At 34.5% G+C, this 20993-nt stretch overlaps 3 protein-coding genes and 1 pseudogene across 3 annotated transcripts; all 4 read left to right on the top strand.

Moving 5' to 3' along the window:
• Positions 1–1509: 1509 nt before the first annotated feature.
• Positions 1510–5316, top strand: LOC145002591 (uncharacterized). The gene is made up of 4 exons (XM_078961835.1): positions 1510–1711; positions 4172–4816; positions 4897–5263; positions 5310–5316. The coding sequence occupies exons 1-4, from the start codon at positions 1510–1512 to the stop codon at positions 5314–5316; spliced, it is 1221 nt and encodes a 406-aa protein (XP_078817961.1).
• On the top strand, positions 5247–11224 carry LOC145000490 (uncharacterized). Its single transcript, XM_078959723.1, has 3 exons — positions 5247–5506; positions 5586–8501; positions 8591–11224. Exons 1-3 carry the CDS (start codon positions 5330–5332, stop codon positions 11147–11149), a joined length of 5652 nt encoding a protein of 1883 aa, XP_078815849.1. The 5' UTR covers positions 5247–5329; the 3' UTR covers positions 11150–11224.
• Positions 11225–12478: 1254 nt separating this feature from the next.
• On the top strand, positions 12479–15511 carry LOC145000492 (receptor-like protein EIX2; annotated as a pseudogene).
• Positions 15512–19394: 3883 nt separating this feature from the next.
• On the top strand, positions 19395–20603 carry LOC145002590 (uncharacterized). Its single transcript, XM_078961834.1, has 2 exons — positions 19395–19864; positions 19967–20603. Exons 1-2 carry the CDS (start codon positions 19395–19397, stop codon positions 20601–20603), a joined length of 1107 nt encoding a protein of 368 aa, XP_078817960.1.
• The last annotated feature ends 390 nt before the right edge of the window (positions 20604–20993 follow it).

Below are 20993 nucleotides of genomic sequence, written 5' to 3'. Positions count from 1 at the left end.
AAACCATTAAGTTTATTTTAGAAAATAATCGTAAAAATTCGGTATAACTAATCTAGCACATACTTATTATTTTGGTTCATTAGATGCCTATTTGATCGATTTTTTTAGCGTTTCTATAGTTATGACGATGTTTTTTTATTTTATTTTACCTTAGAAAAAACCTATAGAAACGCTAAAAAAAATCAAACAAATAGGCGTCTAATTAACAAAAATAATAAGTGCGCGCTAGATTAGTTATACCGAATTTTTACAATTATTTTCTGATTTAAACCTAATGGTTTTTCAAATCTACGACTTAGTATTTCCATTTTAAAGTTTTATATATACTATGTTGTTTCCTTTTTTTTTAAAAAAACTTTGATCAAAGCAAAAAAAGATAATCTAAATATAAGATTAATATATAATAGTAAAAAAACATTTGTTACTAGAAATCTAGAATATATAATTGTGTTATAGAAATAATAGCACAAAAATATTAGTTGTTATATATTACGTTTATATTCGTTATATTCATCTACACTTAAAAAAATTGATTTTAAAAAACAAGAAAAAAAAAAACTTATATTAAAAATAAAATTAAAAAGATAGTAAAAAAGTTATAAAAAATGTATTTAAAGTAAAAAGATAATAAGAAAAACTGAATAATAGAAGTAAAATAAAGAAAAACACTATTTTGATAAATATTTTTGGAACTATAGTACATTGTTAAATAGTTTTTTTAATAACCCTATTTTGGTTAAAAATTCTCCCCAAGACCAATTCTGCATGTATTTGTTCTCTCTTGCAGTTAATAAAGTCACATGTTAGACTAATCAAACTGCTAGAATGTTGAAATAAATGGCGTAGTTAAAGTCTAATTTATTGAATTGTTCAACATATGTGACCATTAATTTGATCATATATGGAAACTTTCTTCTAAGCTCCAAGCCATAATTAAGTATTGAATTAAATACGTTAATTATTGCGTATTATGTCTAAACCCAGTGTTTAACTAACTGCCTATTGAAATATATATAAGTTTTTTCACGAGATGTATATGATAAGAAATAAAAACCATCTCATGGACTGAAAGAAGCTTACACAAACTACTTTTTGCAGATATATTTGGGGTTATTTTCTGCATATTTGCTTGCTTCTTGAAGGTATCATAATCTTAGCTTGCTTCTTATTTCATTTCCATTTCGTGATCCTAATACATGATGTACAAAATGGGACACATACGGATGTGTTCACTCATTTCTATCCATTTATATGTGTCTCAAAGACACACAAAATGATATGAAATAGGCTCCTCAAATATTTTTATTATCATATATGTCAAGACTCAAAGCAAATGTTTTTTCAAAAGAATTAACTCTGAGTTGGCTCATACTATAAAACAATAAAACATGTGAAATGTAAATCAAGTATATAATAGCATGTCTAGTGGTTAGATGGGCATGAACCTTTATCATTTTTGTAATTAATGTGTTTGCATGATCAGGAATATTCAAATATTACTAGGAAAATATGGAGATGGATGCAGCGATAGATGATCAGTTCTCGAAGTTGCATCCTTTCTTTCAAATAGATACAAGGATTGGGATTATTGGGGCGGGCCCCAGTGGGTTATCGGCCGCTTATGCATTATGCAAACTTGGTTATTCTAATGTGACTGTTATTGAGAAACATGCGTGTGTAGGTGGCATGTGTGAATCGGTAGATATTGAAGGTACACTTTCTAATCATTAGATTTACATCTATTTAATTACACAAATAGATATGATGATAACCTATCATAATGATTTAAATATCTTTAAATGTTCGTGACGAACTAAAAGAAAAAAAAAATTATATATATATATATATATATATATATATATATATATATATATATATATTGGTTCTTCGAGGAACCAAATCTTTTTTTTCAATTTTTAGAGCTTATTCTTTATCGAAAAAAAATTCTAAAAATATCTAAATTCATAAATTAACATTGTGAATGTGAAAAATATTTTTTGGATTCACGTTATGAATTTTCAAAGATTCACATTATGAATTTGACGTAAAAAATAAATCGAATTTTATATCATTGGATAAAGGATAAAAAGTTATAAATTTCTGTATTTTTAGTTTTTTTTTTTTTTTTTTGATAATAAATAAGTTCTAAAAGTTGAAAAAAAGATTGGTACATTAGTTAATTATGGTTCTATATTGAACCTCGCCATATATATATATATATATATATATATATATATATATATATATATATATATATATATATATATATATATATATATATATATATATATATTACATTTAAAAAAAAATGATATATTTAATTATTAATGAAATTTGATTTCTATTGGTATTTGTAATATTTTGTCTCATTGGATTCCTTTCCTGTTCGTATGTGCCTAATTTGCATTTGCGGTTCGTTAATCCTAAAAAGAAAAAATACATGTTGTTATTTTCACGAGTCACAAACGAATGGCACATCCACTTTCTATGAATGTTTTTATTTTTCATTTTCATTTGGATGTTATTGACTTTAAGAATTTATGTTGAAAAACATTTTTTATGTTAATTACTTTAATCATTTTACGAATTTAAGTTGAAAAAACCACATTTTTTAAGATGTGTTGTTTATTTATTAAACGAGTTATATGGGTTGGGTTTAACTCATTAACTTGTGGACCCGTAAACCCATATACTTAAACGGATTATATGGGTTGGGTTGGGTTGGATTGAGTTTTCCAACCTACCAACCCGTGACCCGCCAACCTGTCAACCCATATATTATATGGGTTGAATTGAATTTATATTTTTTGACCCGTCAACCCGTCAATCTGAACCCAACCCAATTGTCAGGCCTAAAATAAACAACTTTTGAGAATGAACTACTAATCAGGCTTAGGGAATTAGCATGTTCTTAGGAAAGTGCATGCTTCCAAATTCTAAACAAAACGACTTTTCATTAGGGGTGTGCACCAAACCGCACAAACCGCATAAACCACCCACACCGCACCAAACCGCACCGCCTAATGCGGTTTAGAACTAGTATGGTGCGGTTTGCGGTTTGAAATTTTGTTAAACCGCATTATGCAGTGCGGTTTGTGGTTTTCAATTATAACAATGCGGTTCAAACCGCACCGCATATATATATATATATATATATATATATATATATATATATATATATATATATATATATATATTACAAACACATAAAAATTACACAGAAGATACGAATTTGGTTTTATTACTAATGAATTTTGATATCACCAATTTCAATTTTTGTAAACAAATTTGAGATAGATTATTTATTTGATTGTCTAATGTAACAATGACTAGTATTGTTAAAACATTGGCAAAACCAACTTATCTTGATTCTATAAGTAATATATTTATGTATAAATTTTATGTACATAATATTAAAAATACATATCCTTTTTCAAACCGCATAAACCGCAAAAAACCGCACAAACCGCCCGCACCAAACCGCACCACATAACGCGGTGCGGTTTGCGGTTTTCTAAAATTTCAAACCGCACATGCGGTGTGGTTTGCGGTTTCGACTCGAAACCGCACCAAACCGCACCGCGAACACCCCTACTTTTCATATATACACGCATCAACTTTTATTTCTAATTAGTTAAAGCTATCAGCAAGCCAATGTTTTTTTTCCTATAGAACAATAGGTTTTATATTAATTATGTGGGTACACCTCTTAAATCTATTTTCACCCTTTATATCTTATAACTTGTTAAGGTCTTCTGTTGATTTTGAAATTGAAAGTCTTCTGCAAAAAAAAAAAGTAAAAATAAACCATAAGTATATGCAAATTTCATTAAATACTATAATAAAATTTGACATTTAGTAGACTGTAACTAATTATATTAATAGACTAGGATAAAAAAAATTGTTTATTTCCAACAAATTCATATTAGGCAATGGATTAACGATAGGGGATTATGCTGTCATATACCCCGTATATCAGTCGAACCATTTTATTATTTTCAGAGTAAATTATAGGGGTGATATGTGTATTAGCTTTTTAAAATTCTCACAAGATTGTATTATGATGTCTAGTTTTACTTTGTAAAATATTTTCAAGCAAATTGGTTGTAACTTGTAATTGTATGTATATACATCATTTCAAACTAAACAATTTATTAAACCATTTTAACAGGAAGGATATACGATTTGGGAGGTCAAGTTCTAGCTGCAAATAGTGCTCCAACCATCTTCCACATCGCCAAAGAAATCGGAGCTGAAACAGAGGAATTAGACACTCATAAATTTGCCGTCATCGACACCACCGGAAAATACGACGACACAAAAGTCGTAGACGATTACATCTCCATCATATCCCTAACCTTAAAACTCCAGGATGAAGCCAACGCCACAGGCCGAATCGGAGTGCACGCAGTCAGCGATATTGCTTCTGAACCAACTCCTTCGTTTCTCAAATCTAACGGACTTGTATCAGTTCCTAAATCTGTTGCCTATGGATTCACGGCTTCTGGTTACGGATTTGTGCAGGATATGCCCTATGCTTATGTTCACGAGTTCACAAGGACTTCAATGGCGGGAAAGATCAGGCGATTTAAAGGTGGGTATACGAGCGTTTGGGATAAGATAAGTAAAAAGCTTCCTGTACAAATTCATTGTAATACGCAAGTATTATCAGTCAATCGCAAAGGTAACACCATTGAAATCGAAGCCAAAATCGTCAATGGTGAAACACAACATACGGAATTCGATAAACTCATCGTCTCTGGTTCGTTCCCTTTACAAAATGGAAAAACCTATAGATCGCCTTCAAAAACAACAGGTAGGTTTGTCAATTGTCAGTTTGTACTAGTTCTAATTAACCAGGGTTTCTTTGATTAATCATTTTGTTGTTTGTTTCAGAAGAAATTGTAAATGAGGTTATGGATTTAAGTGACTTTGAGAAAGAATTATTTGGTAAAGTGGAGACTATCGATTACTATACCACTGTATTGAAGATAGATGGATTGGAGCATATTCCAGCTGGGTTTTATTACTTCCAGGAGTTCATGGATGATCCAAAAACAATAGGCAATCCTGTTGCGATGCAAAGATTCTACCCAGACACCAATATATTCCTGTTTTGGTCCTATGGTAATTCAACTAATATTGTGGGCCAAAATGTCATTCAGTTTGCAATTGATGCAGCCACAAGTATCGGGGGCAAGGTGGAGAAAGTAATTTTACAAAGAAGATTCAAGTACTTCCCTCATATCAACAGTCAAGGTAGGTTATCTTGGTTTCCATTTTATACTTCCTGGAAAAACTTCCTAAAGTTGTTGAATCAAATGCAGAAATGAAGGATGGGTTTTATGAGAAACTGGAACACCAACTCCAAGGTCAAAACAACACTTTCTATGTTGGAGGGCTAATGGCATTTGAGCTAACAGAAAGAAATTCATCATATGCTCTTTCTCTAGTTATGAAGCATTTCGCCACTAACAATCCAGAGCCCAAATTCCCATACATCAAGGTACAAAATTCAAGATATTAACCACTAAACATCTCCAAAATCAAAAACATTTTAACTAATAAAATCCAATATCTTGCAGAGATTGTTCACTATGAAATCAGATAATCATTCTTGGATTGCCAAACAACTAGATGAAGAACCAGGTGTAAACTTTCCAGATATCACATCTATCGATGGTTATCTAAGACACTGGGGGAACCACGAACGCATTACAAATAAGACACTTTACATTTGGATAAATGATAAAGGAGAAACAATAGCTCGAAGAACATACAAAGAGCTAAATGCTAATGCTTCCCATATTGCTCACAAGCTTTTAACAAACAATAAACCAAATATCAAACCTGGAGATAGAGTTCTTCTAGTATACATACCTGGCTTAGAATTCATTGATGCCTTTTTTGGTTGCTTGAGAGCAAGAGTCATACCAGTTCCCGCCATTCCACCTGATCCATCACAAACAGGAGGCCAATCACTTCTTCATATTGAAAACATTGCCAAAAAAACAAAAGCAGTTGCAATCTTATCAACTTTTAGCTACCATGTGTTTGTCAAAGCAAATTCTGCAAAAAACAAGATTATGTTAACAAGGAAAACAAAGAACTTACCCTCCTGGCCTAATCTCCCATGGTTGCATACAGATTCTTGGATCAAGAACTTCAAAGGTGGTGATGACCTTAGCTATGATGATATATTAGTGAAAGAAAGTAAGATTCTTCCAAAAGATTTGTGCTTTCTTCAATTCACATCTGGGTCAACTGGAGATGCGAAAGGGGTCATGATTACACATGGGGGACTTGTTCATAATGTGAAGTTGATGCGTAAGGTATACAAGAGTACATCAAATACAATTCTTGTAAGTTGGTTACCTCAGTATCATGACATGGGGCTCATTGGTGGGTTTCTTACTTCAATGGTTAGTGGTGGAACAGGTGTACTCTTTTCTCCATTAACTTTCATCAAAAACCCGATGTTGTGGCTCCAAACCATGAGTAAGTTTCGTGCTACTCATAGTGCTGGACCGAATTTTGCTTTTGAGCTTTTGATAAGAAGATTGGTGTCCAAGAAGGAAAAGATCATGAAACTTGATCTTTCTTCCATGGTTTTTCTCATGGTGGCTGCTGAACCTGTGAGATCCAAAACCCTAAAACGGTTTATCGAGTTGACTCAGGGGTTTGGGCTCTCTCAAGAGGTGATGGCTCCTGGTTATGGAATGGCTGAGAACTCGGTTTACATTAGTTGCGCGTATGGAAATGGGGAACCAATTTTTCAAGATTGGCAAAGAAGGATTTGTTGTGGGTTTGTGAATTCAAATGATGCTGATGTGGACATTAGAATAATTGACCCTGAGACAGGTGAAGAACATAAAGAAAATGGGAAAGAAGGGGAGATTTGGGTGAGTAGTTTAAGTGCGGGTGTTGGGTATTGGGCGATGGAGGAGTTGAGTCAGAAGACTTTTGGCAACCAACTTGAGGGGCATTTTGGGAAATTGTACATTCGGAGTGGCGATTTGGGAAGGATTATTGATGGAAAGTTATTTATCACAGGGAGGATAAAGGATATGATTATTGTTTCTGGAAGGAATATATACTCTTCAGATGTTGAAAAGACAGTTGAGTCCTCATCTGAGTTTATACGACCTGGTTGTTGTGCAGTTGTAGGTGTTCCTGAAGAGATATTATTAACTAAAGGGGTAATGACACCTGAAAATTCAGACATGGGTTTAGTTGTAATTTCAGAGGTTCGAGGGAATTCGGTTCCCAATGAAGAAATAATGGAACGTATTCAAACCCATGTGGTAGAAGAGCATGGGATTACAATTGCTTCAATTGTGTTTATTAAAGAAAGAACCATTTGTAAGACAACATCAGGGAAGATCAAGAGGTTTGAATGTCTAAAACAATTTACTGAGGGGAAGTTGCAAGTAATCAAAGTATACACACAGAAACAATCTATGATTCAATCCAATACCCCGAAAGTGATTAAGGAAGATGTCTCTGTCATATCTAAGAAAGAAATTGTTACCTTTTTGAAGAAAATTCTTTCAGATCAAACAGGAATTCAAACCAGAAGCATCTCGATAACAGAAAGTCTTGTAAGTTATGGGATTGATTCGATTGGAGTTGTTAGAGCAGCTCAAAAGCTTTCTTCTTTTCTCGGGATTCCAGTGGGGGCGATTGATATATTCACAGCCACCTGCATTGATGACCTGGCAGATTTCGCGGAAGATCTTGTAAGAAAATCTTGTGCTGAGTCAGCACATCCTGAATCAAATCTCCTTGAGTACAAGACACGATCTGTTAAACCATCAATCGAACCTTCTTCAATTCATAAGTTTGGTATTTGGGTTTCCCATCTTTTTGGTCTTGTATACATCTTGTTCTTGTTAACAATCCCAATCTATCTTTCGGTTTCTGCTTTCATCCCTCTAATCCATGAAACCCAATTCGGTTACTTATTCTCCATAGCATGTGCCCCTATTGTTTGGATGTTTTACATGTCTACCTCATGTGTTACCATTTCCCTATTTGGGAACTCATTTCTTCAACCTAATTACGGTCTTACCCCTAATACATCCATATGGTCAATCGACTTTGTGAAATGGTGGACATTATACAAAGTCCAAGACATTGCATCTAAAAATCTGGCAGTGTATTTAAAGGGTACAATGTATGTGAGGCTATGGTTTGAGATGCTTGGAGCAAAGATTGGATCCTCCGTGATGCTTGACACCATTGATATCACGGACCCGTATTTAGTCACGATTGGAGATGGAGCAATGATTGCAGAAGGAGCTTTGATTCAAGGCCATGAAGTCAAAAATGGTGTTGTGAGTTTTCGACCAATCAGAATTGGGGAAAACTCATGTGTTGGTCCTTATGCTGTAATTCAAAAAGGTAGCATTGTAGAAGATGGGATTGAGATTCCTGCCTTGCAAACGGTCATAGGTGGTCAACGTGAATTTAAGGTTTCCAAGATTCCTAAACTTGAAAAGGTATGTTTTACTAATGTACTAATCTCTTTTCTTGATTTGTTTTTTTTATAAAAAGGGTAACAACTTTTATTTTTGAACCTCGATTGCAGGGTATTAATTTACAAGAGGTTAAACATGAGCATTTTTACCACATTATTGGGATTTACATGGTTGGTTTTGTAAGCTCTCTATCTGCAGCTATTTGTTACATAATCTACCTTTGGGTACTTCAAAAGCCTCAATCTTTGCAACACTTCAGCTTTCTTTGCTTATGTGCATCTGTTCACTGGCTCCCTTTCAATGTTCTTGCATATGCCATCATCTTCAAAGACATTCCCACAAACCCTTTATCTTTTTCCTTCACCATTGCAATAGCATACCTCTCTCATGGCATCATCCTCACTTTCCTTACTTCCATTTTTCTTTATATCCTTTCAAAAGAAAAACATAAAAACCATTTTATCATGTGGTTTTGCAATCGTTTATCCACTTCCTGCCATTTAAAGTTTGCAAAATTCCTTTCTGGAACAGAAGCATTCTGTGTTTACCTTCGACTTTTAGGAGCAAAGATCGGTCATCATTGCTCTATAAGAGCAATCAACTCGATTCCAGTTCCGGAGTTCGTGTCAATCAGTGATGGCGTCCATTTAGGCGATTTTAGTCGGATTGTCCCAGGGGTTTACAATTCAAAAGGGTATGTATATGGACATGTGAAGATACAAGAGAATTCGGTAATCGGGTCCCAAGGTGTTGTCCTACCTGGCGCTGTTATCGAGCCCAATGTCATTCTTGGCGCCCTTTCGATTGCTCCCATGAATTCTGTCCTCAAAACAGGTGGTGTTTTTGTTGGATCTCAAACTCCGATCATGGTTAAAAACATGACTCATGTTTTAGATGACAGAATCGAAGAAATGGACCAAAAGTACAAAAAAGTCCTTGGAAACCTTGCTGCAAACTTTGCTGCTGTCACCCTTAAAGTAAAAGCAAGATACTTCCATCGAATTGGTGCGTGTGGAAAAGGAACTTTAAAGATTTATGAAAATATCCCTGGATTCCCAGACCACAAAATTTTCTCCCCTGGAATGTGCTATTCCATTGTTCTTCGGCATAGCAATTGCTTAAGTTCAGATGACGATGCCAGACTTGATCCACGTGGTGCAGCCATAAGAATACTTTCAAATACTGAAAACTCTCCACTTCTTGATTTGACATTGAAGACTGGTAAAGCGTTTCACGCGCGTACCATTGGTGACTTTGCTTCATGGTTGGTGTGTGGGGCCCGGGCACGTGAAGAGCATGTGAAACATGCTCCTCACATACGTGATGCAATGTGGGATTCCCTTCGGAAAGCTGATTCCTATGCGGACCTCCATTACTATTCAAACATTTGCAGGTTGTTTAGGTTCAAAGATGGAAAGGAAATGTATGTGAAGTTTAAGTTAAGACCTTTCGATGAAACAATAAATGAAGATTCCGGGAAAGTGGACCCCACGGGTATACTTCCTCCTGAAACCGGTGCAATCCCGAGGGACGAAAATGACAAACGTCCGCTTCTTTTTCTAGAAGATGATTTTATTGGTCGAGTGAATTCTAAAAAAGTCCGGTATGTTCTTCAGTTTCAAGTCCGTGAAGTGCCAAATGACGAAAATGGACATGAGGTTGCGCTTGATTGTACAAAGCCATGGGACGAAAGGGAATATCCTTACGTGGAAATCGGAGAGATAACTATCGATGAAACACTCTCGAAAGAAGAATCTGAAAAGTTGGAGTTTAATCCGTTTCTAAGATGCCATGAAGTTGATGTTATCCGTGCCACGTCATGCTCCCAGAGTGCTTCCATGGATCATGGAAGATCGGTTGTTTACTCAATCTGCCAACATTTACGCAACAACAAGCCGCTTCCGGAAGCTTGGAGAAACTTCTTGGATCAATCTGATGTAAAAGTCGATCTCACTGGTTGTCCAATGGGAAACATGATGGTAAAAAAAGAAGTTGAAAAAGTGACACTCACAAGACCATGGTACAAGAACTTATGGATGTTGACTGGTCAACCCATACTTCAAGTTTTCATCCCCTACTTTCTAATGGGGTTGATCATCTTCACTCCGCTTAATATAACTTTTTTCTTGAAAGGGAAAAATGGCCAACAATTACATTGGATGCTACCATTTTTGTGGGTGATTTCCGGGGTTTTATCTGGATTAATTTGTGTTGTAATGAAATGGGTTGTTGTCGGGAAGAAGAAAGAAGGGGAAAGTGTAATGATATGGAGTAAAGGAGTGTATATGGACACAGTATGGCAGGCGATAAGGACATTGGTTGGGGAGTATTTCTTGGAAATGACAAGTGGTTCGTTTATGTTTGGGATATGGATGAAGTTGATGGGGTCTGACGTGGCTTGGGATGAAGGGGTTTATGTGGATGGGATGGGTGCTGTGTTAAACCCTGAGATGGTGAGTATCCAAAGGTATGGATCTGTGGGGAGAGAAAGTTTGTTGTTTGGACATATATATGAAGGTGAAGGGGGTAAAGTGAAATTTGGGAAGATTAAGGTTAAAGAAGGTGGTTTTGTAGGGAGTCGAAGTGTGGTTATGCCAGGAGTGATTGTGGAAAAAGACGGAAATCTTGTTGCTCTTTCGGTTGCTATGAAAGGAGAGATTGTTAAGTAAAAATGGTATGATATGAATATGATTGTTGTTTTTTATGATGTTTCTTATTTGTGATGTGTATTGTATATTGTGTTATAAGGTCAGTTTCTGTTGTGCTATTTTATAATTTACTTTTCTCAATTGTCTGGAGTATACCTTTTTTTGTGTCGATCTTACTACATTACTTGATATAAGTGGATAATTTAACTATTAGACCGTGTTAACTATTAAATAATATAATATAAATATAAATAGCATATTCTTTTATTACAACTTTATTTGTAGTTGTCGCTTTGTTCCTATTTTGGGGTTGATGTTAAATAACTTGATTTTCCTGGATCTTTATATACGTAAAATAGAAACTTATTTTAGAAAATGAAATGTTTCGTGTTCTCTTGAACCTCCGTTACCTTGATATCTATTATTTTCTGTTGAATGTTGTTTCTTTTGATTTTTTTAGTTTGATTCTGATTTTTTTTTTCTGTTGGTGGGTTTAAGTTTCCGTTAATAGTTCTTTAATTGATATCATACACTAGATATGTTTATGTCGTTGAATGGTGGGTTTATGTTCATTGATACTTTCTAAAACAGAGATACGAAGGTTCTTCTACAACATCCTTGACAAAGTATGCTTATTATTTCACATCACAACTCCTTCAAAGACCATATATTTATGGCTGTTTTTCACCAACATATATTTAGTCGTATAATAGTGAATCGTAGTTCCATTTTACAACAGTTATTAAAAAAACAATAATTTTTTTTATTTAATATCAATTTTAGATAACAGCATAATATGGACACTTATTCGACTTTCATTATGTTAAAGAAAAAACATTTATGGTTCATTTAGCACTTTGGAGACAACATCATTTTATACATACATTACTTGATAAGTAAATTATAGAACTGGTCTGTATATTTTACAAAAATTCTTAACTTTAGTCCTAGTTTGCATTTCGTTAGATTGCAATCATTGTGGTTTCATTTTATTACACATTTGGTTCTTGAACGGTTAAATCTAACTATCAGAATGTTACCTTTTTTAATGACTACTTTGCCCTTGTTGGAAGCAAATTGCCCCATGTGGGTTCTTTAAATAGTTTTGGTGTTCATTCAGCACTTAATGGAAAAATAAATAAATAAAAAATAATAAACCTTTACTGTTACGGGTAAAAAGAATTCTGAATTGTGACGCTTTTAATCAAAATATTTATTTTTAACAACAAAGTAAAAGAAGCAAACAAGTTGACAGTTTAATTAATCTAAGAAAGAAAAGTCCATTTCATTGTGATTAAATCCTTAGACTCAATTAATATCTTATCACATGGTTACTGTATCTGATTCCATTACTTTGTTTTTTTTTTTGGATTTATATCACACGACTTGAGGACCAAAAAAACCTCACAAATGGACAAACATATATAATAAATACAAATTGCCAAGACTCATCTAAGTCTTTGAACGTATAATTTGGGACACTTTATTTCAAATTTTCATCATTATGTCTTATAGCTTGGTTCAATTTCCATGGAAGTGAAGTATTCTATGCTCTACACAGATGGACCATCAATTCGTGGCCATTCAATTAAATCCTTCATCTTCATAGTCGAAGCTATATAAACCATCATTGGGTAGTTCATATATATATAAGCATTAATACAATCCAAAAATCAGCAAGATTTGTATTCACAATATGAATCAGTGTGTTCATATACTTTTCTTACTTGTCGTGCTAATCCTTGTGACTACAACTGCCACCAACCAATTGGTTGCAGTGGGAGGAGGAGGAGGAGATGGTAATGGTGTTATGAAAAAGTGTTTGGATAACGAGAGAGATGCTCTTCTTGTTTTCAAAGCTCCCCTCCAAGATCCCTTTGGTTGTCTCTATACGTGGAGAGCTGAAGAAGATGACTGCTGTAAGTGGAAAGGAGTCACGTGCAACAACAAAACAGGTTATGTCACAGGGCTTAATATTAGCTTATGTCTCCTTGAAGGTGAGATTAGCCATTCATTGGTTAACTTAAGCTACTTGAATCATCTTGATCTTCCCGCCAATTTTTTTAATGGAACCATTCACAGGTCCATTGGTTCCATGACCCAATTAAGGTACCTTGACCTTTCTGCTAACTCTTTTTATGGAACCATTCCTCCAGAGTTTGGCAACCTCACCAACTTGCAAGTGCTTTACCTTTCATATGTTGGAAGTTGCAGAGTTGAAAACCTCGAGTGGTTGTCTCGTCTCTCTCAGTTGGAGGCACTTGCTTTGGATGGGATTTCCCTAGCCAAACAAAATCACTGGGTAGATGTCATTCTGAGTCTCCAGAAACTCTCAGATTTATCTTTAGGTGGATGTGAGCTGTCACAGGTCATGTATCCATATTCTTCTTCATTTCTCAACTCTTCTTCTTCTTCATCTATTGAAGGCCTTTATCTTGGAAACAACAGTCTCACCTCATCCATGTATCATTGGTTGTTCCCATTAACCAGCAATAAGCTCCGATACCTTTATCTCTCTAACAACATGTTAGATGGGATACCCAAATATATTGGTAACCTCTGTAGTTTGGAACGTTTGTACTTCTTTAACAACTCTGCAATGATGGAATTTTCTGTTTTTCTGAGCAACTTGTCTGGATGCACATCGCTTTCATTACAATACTTGCATGCTTCTCAAAACCAATTTACAGGGCCACTATCCGATGATATCCAAACACTCACAAATCTTACCAATCTTGATATTTCCAATAATAGAATTTCAGACACCATTCCCATGGATTTGTGGTCCATGTGGCCTTCTCAATTAACATATCTGAATCTCTCTTCCAACAACATCAGCGGGAATGCACCAGATTTATCATCACATTTTGACAGCAATTCAGTAATAGATCTGAGTTCCAATAACTTTTATGGTCCAATGTCAAATGTTTCTTCCACTGTAGCATCGTTAGATCTTTCCAGAAATAAATTCTCTGGAGGAATCTCATTTATATGCCAAATTGTCGATGGGTTGTTACAATTTCTTGACCTCTCTGGTAACTTCCTAAGTGGACCACTTCCAAACTGTTTGTGGCATTTTAAACGACTAGTAGTTCTTAAACTAGAAGACAACAATCTATCTGGAAGGCTTCCTCCCTCAATTGGATATTTGAGAGAACTTGAGGTGCTGGATTTATACAAGAACAACTTTTCTGGAGAATTGCCATTATCCTTGAAGAATTGCACGAGTTTAAACTTGATGAATTTGGGGGCCAACAAGTTTTCTGGTAATGTGCCTGTTTGGATTGGGGAAAACTTATGGGGGTTGTATGTTCTTATCCTAAGATCAAACAGCTTCTTTGGAACAATTCCATTGCAGTTATGTCAATTACCATATCTTCAAATTCTAGACATGTCAAAGAACCATCTCAATGGAACCATCCCCTCATGTTTGAGTAATCTTACAAGCATGGTTCAAAGAGGATACCCTCAAAATTTGCATTTCATGGAGACAAGCGATCATCATGTTCTAAATGCATATGTTGACCATGCAATGATCGAGTGACAAGGAGATGAACGTGAATTCTTCAGAAATCTGGGATTGTTGAGGAGCATTGACCTGTCGAGCAACAATTTAACAGGTCAAATCCCATATGCGATTACCAATCTTTATGAATTGATTTCACTAAACTTATCGAAGAACTCTCTGCTTGGAGAGATTCCACTGACAATTGGCAAGATGAAACAACTTGAAACTTTGGATTTATCTGGAAACAACTTGTCAGGAGAGATGCCATTAAGCATGTCTGGTATGACTTTTTTAAATCATCTAGACGTTTCATATAATAGTTTGTCAGGGAGAATCCCAACAAGCATCCAGCTCCAGTCCTTTCCACCTTCAAGATACGATGGAAACGCAGGACTATGTGGACCCCCCCCCTTTCCAGAAAATGTCCTGGAGATGAAGAATCAGAAGCAACATCAGTCAGTGGTAAAGGCGAGGGTGATGGGGAAGACATAGATGAAGTTTGGGGATGGTTTTATATTGGTGGGGGAACTGGTTTTGTTACTGGATTTTGGATAGCATGTGGGGCTTTACTTCTCAATCATCGAGGAAGACATGCATTTTTTCACTTTTATGATGGATTCAGCGATTGGGTTTATGTGAAGATTATGGTAAATTTGCAAAGGGTTAGTTAGACATACATAGTTTCTCATCTAATTTTTCTTTTTAACTTATTTTCTAATATGTATCTTATCTTCAACAGATCTATTACAGTTCATATCTAGGGCTAGATCATACATGTATATGGTAATGTAATTTGGCAGATGGGTTTTTAAGTCCCCAATATCAATAAAATTGCCACCAGCACCATGGGTGGCCATTTCTCGCCTTGTGTGAAATAACACATTATGAAAAGTTCATACTTTTGAAAATGTAGTTGTTTTGTTTGTTTTTATGACTAATTTTCTCGGAGAATTCTCAGTGTAGATTGTTTGTAAAAATTACTACTTAAGAGATGATACATCCATATATATACTCTATACTACAATGCTTATATTTAACGTTGTAGATGATCCAACGTCCTTTGAACATGTTGTGTTTATCTACAGAAGATTGGCCTTTTTTCAATCGACCGCAGTAATTGATTAATTTCAGCTTCCGAATTGTAGCATAAAGTGAGCATGCATGTCAACACAACAGCATAATTAATTTAATCATCTATATCTCATCAATTTGGAGATTTCCCCATGTTTGACCAATTTAGGTCAAAATACGAGATTTTGCTTCCTGACTGGATATACATATAACAAGAATTAACCAACACATATAATCCTGTCATGAATTTACCTTAAACGATCGTGTTTGAGGCGTGATGATGTCATATGAACGATTGATTGTGCAGTCGTTGTCGATTGTCTTTATTCCACTTCCGTTGTATCCATAGTCATGCACCCTCTGCAATGTTGTGAAGAAGGTCAGCCACAGAGTTGAATCCTCAGCAGAAATAAAAGGTAAGAAAATGAGTTAAACTGTATGGAACTTTATAGCTGATCATCCCATTTTAATGCGTGTACGAGGAACATTCGTTCTCAAAAAAGTTTTATGGAGGTTTTTTCCTTTCTGTTTATTTCTAAATTCATCTTGACTGTTATTTATTTATTGTTATATTTTTTTATCAAAAAAACTAATAAATACAATTTGTAATCTATTTGTTCTCTACAAATATTATATAAATCATAAAAATTATATTTTTTTTGGTTAAACTATTTGGTTTGTGAATCTATGACCGTAAAAATTATATTTTTTTTGGTTAAAAAACAATTTGGTTTGTGAATTCATGATTTAGTTTCAGTTTTTTTTTTCGGTTGAAAAATCATTCGATGTCTATGATTTGGTTTCATTTTTTTTTTTTTGTTGAAAAACCATTTGACCTTAGTTTTGGTGTTGAAAAAAACAAACCCTAAAATTCGGTTTCTATAATTTATTCTAAGAGTGCAATTTTCATACAAAACATATAGATTATTCTTACAATCTAGTCTAAAAAATATTAATTTTCTAGTGAGATCGATTTGGTTCCTTTTATTCGGTCGTTTATTTCCATAAAAATGAACTCATCTGCAAAAAAATATATATTTGTTGTATATAAAATATCATTAAATTTCAATATTACATTTAAACTTAACAGATTATACAAAAATAACATTATTACCGGTGATAAGAGATTTACCCAGTAATATTGTAAAAAAGTACGGATTAATGACTCAACATATAATCATTAAACTTATTTACCATGTCCACAAAACACCATAGTTAGTGTAGGTTTTTAGCCAAACATGAATTTTCTGACTAACATAAACACAATAAGGATGAACTCAAGAACTAGACATTTTCGTTGAGCTCCGATGAACACAAGAACAAGAACAATAACAATATAATAGAAAAAAATGATGAACTGAAACATGTTTCCAGATCTTATGAACTCTAAACTTTTCCAAATTTTGAATGGTATGTGGCTCTTTACTTCTCAATCGTCATTTGGAGACATGCATTTTTTCAGTTTTATGAAACTTCAAATTTTGAGTTTATATGAAGGTGGTAGTGTTTATTGCAAATTTATAAAGGGTTGAGCATAGTAGTTTCTCATCTAATTTTTTTGTTCTTATTTAGGGCTAGATGTATGGTAATGTAATTTGGCATGGGTTATAAAATCCACAATATCAATAAAATTGCCACAAACACCAAGGGTGGTCATTTTTATGGGACAATTCTCTATTTAATTTATTTGTAGAATTAGTACTTAAGGCAGGACGGAATCGTGGAAAAAGATAAAGACGGTACTGGCGGTACCGTCCAGAAACGATAACTCAACATTGGTTTCGCCAGGTTCAGTGGCTTCACATTTGAAAAATGGGTTGGTGAACCCGTTGGTAAAGTTAGAAAGTATGAATCAATGTTTTGTTTTTTTGTAGCAGCTTTCCAAAAGATTCCCTGCAAGAGAAGTAATGTATGTGACTAAAGTTAATGCATATAGCTGTCACATTTGAGCTTTAACTTTGACTACATTCTTTGACTACATTGATACGGGTTTTTGTTTTTAACTTTTTTATTTTATAAGTTTATTTACTCTATGGTTTTGTAGTATGTTGCCATATTATATATAGATGAATAATTCATTCATTCATTTGTAGTGTTTTTACTTTGGAAAATTTTATGTTTCATTTGATTCATTTAGTTACATTCAATGGATTCCGGAGGCAAAGCTAAACAAACCAGTTCTAGTCAAAAACACAAATCCACACAAGGCGGTTCAAATCAAGATATTCCATTTTCTTTTCAAGATTTTCAAAATCCAAACTATCAACAATATCAAAACTACCAAAGCTACCAACAAAACCAAAACTATCCACAACAATATTTCCCGGCGCAACAATCTTACAACACATTTAGACTTCCAGAGGAAAATCAGAGTTATAATCCATGGAATCAGTTTTCTCAAAGGGTTCCAGAAACCCAATTCCAATCTTCTCAACCCGAAAATTTCCAGTTCTGTGATGCTCAGAATGAAGAATCTGATAGTTCTAGTGACGACCCAGCTCCCGAAAGAATCGAAGAAAAAACCAGCGAGGAGTTGCAACCCGTTGCTGAGAAAAAATGCAACTATACACTCTGCCAGAAGCGAAAGAACTGGGGTGGAACACGAAGAGTTGGCTTTGGATAGGGCATATGTCGATGTTTCTAAAGATAAACAACGCGGAAATCAACAAAGGTTCGATGCATTTTGGGAGAGGATTCTAGAGCATTTCAGTGTTCAAATGGGAGGTTCGGATCGGTCACGACACCAAGTAAACTCAAAATGGAAAGACCTCCAAAAGAAATGTAATGTTTTTAACGGCATCTATAACCGTAAGATGAACAATGTGGCTAGCAGGAGATCTGAGGCTGATGTTTTACAATCTTCACTAAGCGAGTATCAGAGGACTATTAACCAGAAAGGTTTTCCTCATCAACAAGCTTAGTAGCGGTTGAAAGACAACGCAAAATGGGCATTTGTTAAAAAAGTGGGTGAAGACTCCCCACCTCCTTCTTCAAAACGAACCAAAACATCTTCATCCAACGCCTACAGATCATCATCTGATCCACAATATCCTCTTGGATTCTCCCCCCAACAACAACAGTCGTTTAGTATTGAAGACTCACCGCCTCAGAGAAAAAGAAAAGGAAAGAAAGCGGAATCAACATCATCAATAGAAAATGAAATGTTTGATCTCCTCAAACAAATTGCCGGCATCAAGACTGCAACTGAAACACAGGCAGAACAAAGACAACGGTATCAGGAACAAAAATTACGCATTCTCGAAGCTAGTGAAAAAAGAAAAACTCAATTGTTGGATCGCGAGATAGAGAACCAAGATATGGAGTATTTTCTCCGGCCGCATGATCATTTGACTTGAGGTATTTTGCGCACGATGCTTGAAAGGAAACGACAAATTGCAACTAAGTATGGTTGGGAGTTACAGAACCTGTGAAGTTCAAAATGTCGACATCATTTGACTGGAGAATCTTTCTCTTTATTATTATGTTTTTTTATTTTTATTTTTATTTTATTTTCATGTTCATTTTTATTTTATTTTTATTTTTATTAAGATTCTCTATATGTATCATTGTTTCATTATCTATATATAGCTATGCTTGTTTCATTTTATATATATATGCATGTTTGTTTCATTTTCTCTCTAACTTTTCTCTTCTTTCAAAATGAATCCAAACATTCGGAAAATAGTAATGGAAGTTAACGATGACAGTTCATCATCTAAGGATGAACTTATCAACAATAATTTGTTACCTGTATTGTCTCGTACTGCACAACTGCTTCTTCAGAATAATGCTAGTTCAAGCAACATTCAAAGGAGAAACACAATCCACAGAGATCGTTTAGAGGTTGAACGACTGTTGATCCGACATTATTTTGCAGATGATTCAACCTATGGTCATGCGCAGTTCCGCAGAAGGTTTCGTATGAGTAAGGGTTTGTTTATGCGACTTGTTGGTGACCTGGAGGCGAATTATCCTTATTTTCAAACAACATGGGATGCAACAAATCAAAGAAGTTTCAGTGCGCTACAAAAATGCACATTAGCAATACGTCAATTAGCGAAGGGTTATAACCGAGACTCGTTAGATGAGTATCTAAATCTGTCAGAAAGAACTTCTCGTGAATCTCTTGAAAACTTTTTCTACGGTGTTGTCCAAGTGTATAAGGATGAATATTTACACCGTCCAACATCCACTGACATTCCCTGGAATGCTTGGTAGCATTGATTGCACACATTGGAATTGGAGGAATTGTCCAACAGAATTGAGAGGCCAATATATGAGGGTGGCCATCAGTATCCATCAATGATACTAGAAGCGGTGACGTCACAAGATTTATGGTTTTGGCATGCATTCTATGGTGTAGTCGGGTCTAACAATGATTTAAACATCCTCTACCAATCACCATTGTTTGATGAGAAATATCATGGAACAGGACCCGATTGTTCATTTTATCTGAATGGTGAACACTATAAACATGGTTACTATCTTGCGGATGGAATATATCCATCATGGGCTGTATTTGTGAAGGCATATCCATATCTAGTTACCGGCAAAAAGATACGGTTCAAGGTGGCACAAGAATCAGCAAGAAATGATGTAGAACGTGCTTTTGGGGTCCTTAAAGGACGTTGGGACATATTAAAGATGCCTGCACGAGCTATGACGGTGAAGAAAACAAAAAATATAATGTATGCTTGCATTATACTACACAATATGATATTGAAAGATGAGGGTGCTGCGATATGTCCTGTGTATCAGCCCGATCCCCTCACTGACGAAGTTGATGACCAAGAAATAATACATGAATTGCGCAATGCTGAAACCCACCACCAGCTTCGATCTGATCTTACTGATCACATTGAACATGTCTACATTCCAACTCTAGATAATAACTAGTTATTTCAATTGCCGTTTTAGGATTTAAATTATGTTGTCTTTTTTTTAGTGTATTTTTTTAATTACTGTGTTTTATAATTATCGTGTATTTGTTTTAAGTGTGGTTTTTAATTAAATGTTATTTTAAATATTATTTTAGATTTTTTTTAAATTAGCAAAAAAAATCAAAAAAATGTTATGTTTTATTTTAGTTTATATTTTCTAATTTACTTAAATAAAAAGAATATTAAATGTTATTTTTAATATTATTTTAGAATTTTTTTAAATTAGCAAAAAAAATGAAAAAATAAAAAAGAATGATATGGAAAGTAGGTTGAGTGGATTGAGAAAGATAGGATTTTCATATGGTTGGGTTGGGAAAGATAGAAGAAAGAGAAAGTAAAAAAGTTG

Source organism: Lactuca saligna, chromosome 6 (genome assembly GCF_052625555.1).
Source record: "Lactuca saligna cultivar CGN05327 chromosome 6, ASM5262555v1, whole genome shotgun sequence".
NCBI lineage: Eukaryota > Viridiplantae > Streptophyta > Magnoliopsida > Asterales > Asteraceae > Lactuca > Lactuca saligna.
The sequence above is the reverse complement of the archived record's forward strand: the minus strand, read 5'-3'. Positions and strand labels throughout refer to the sequence as shown.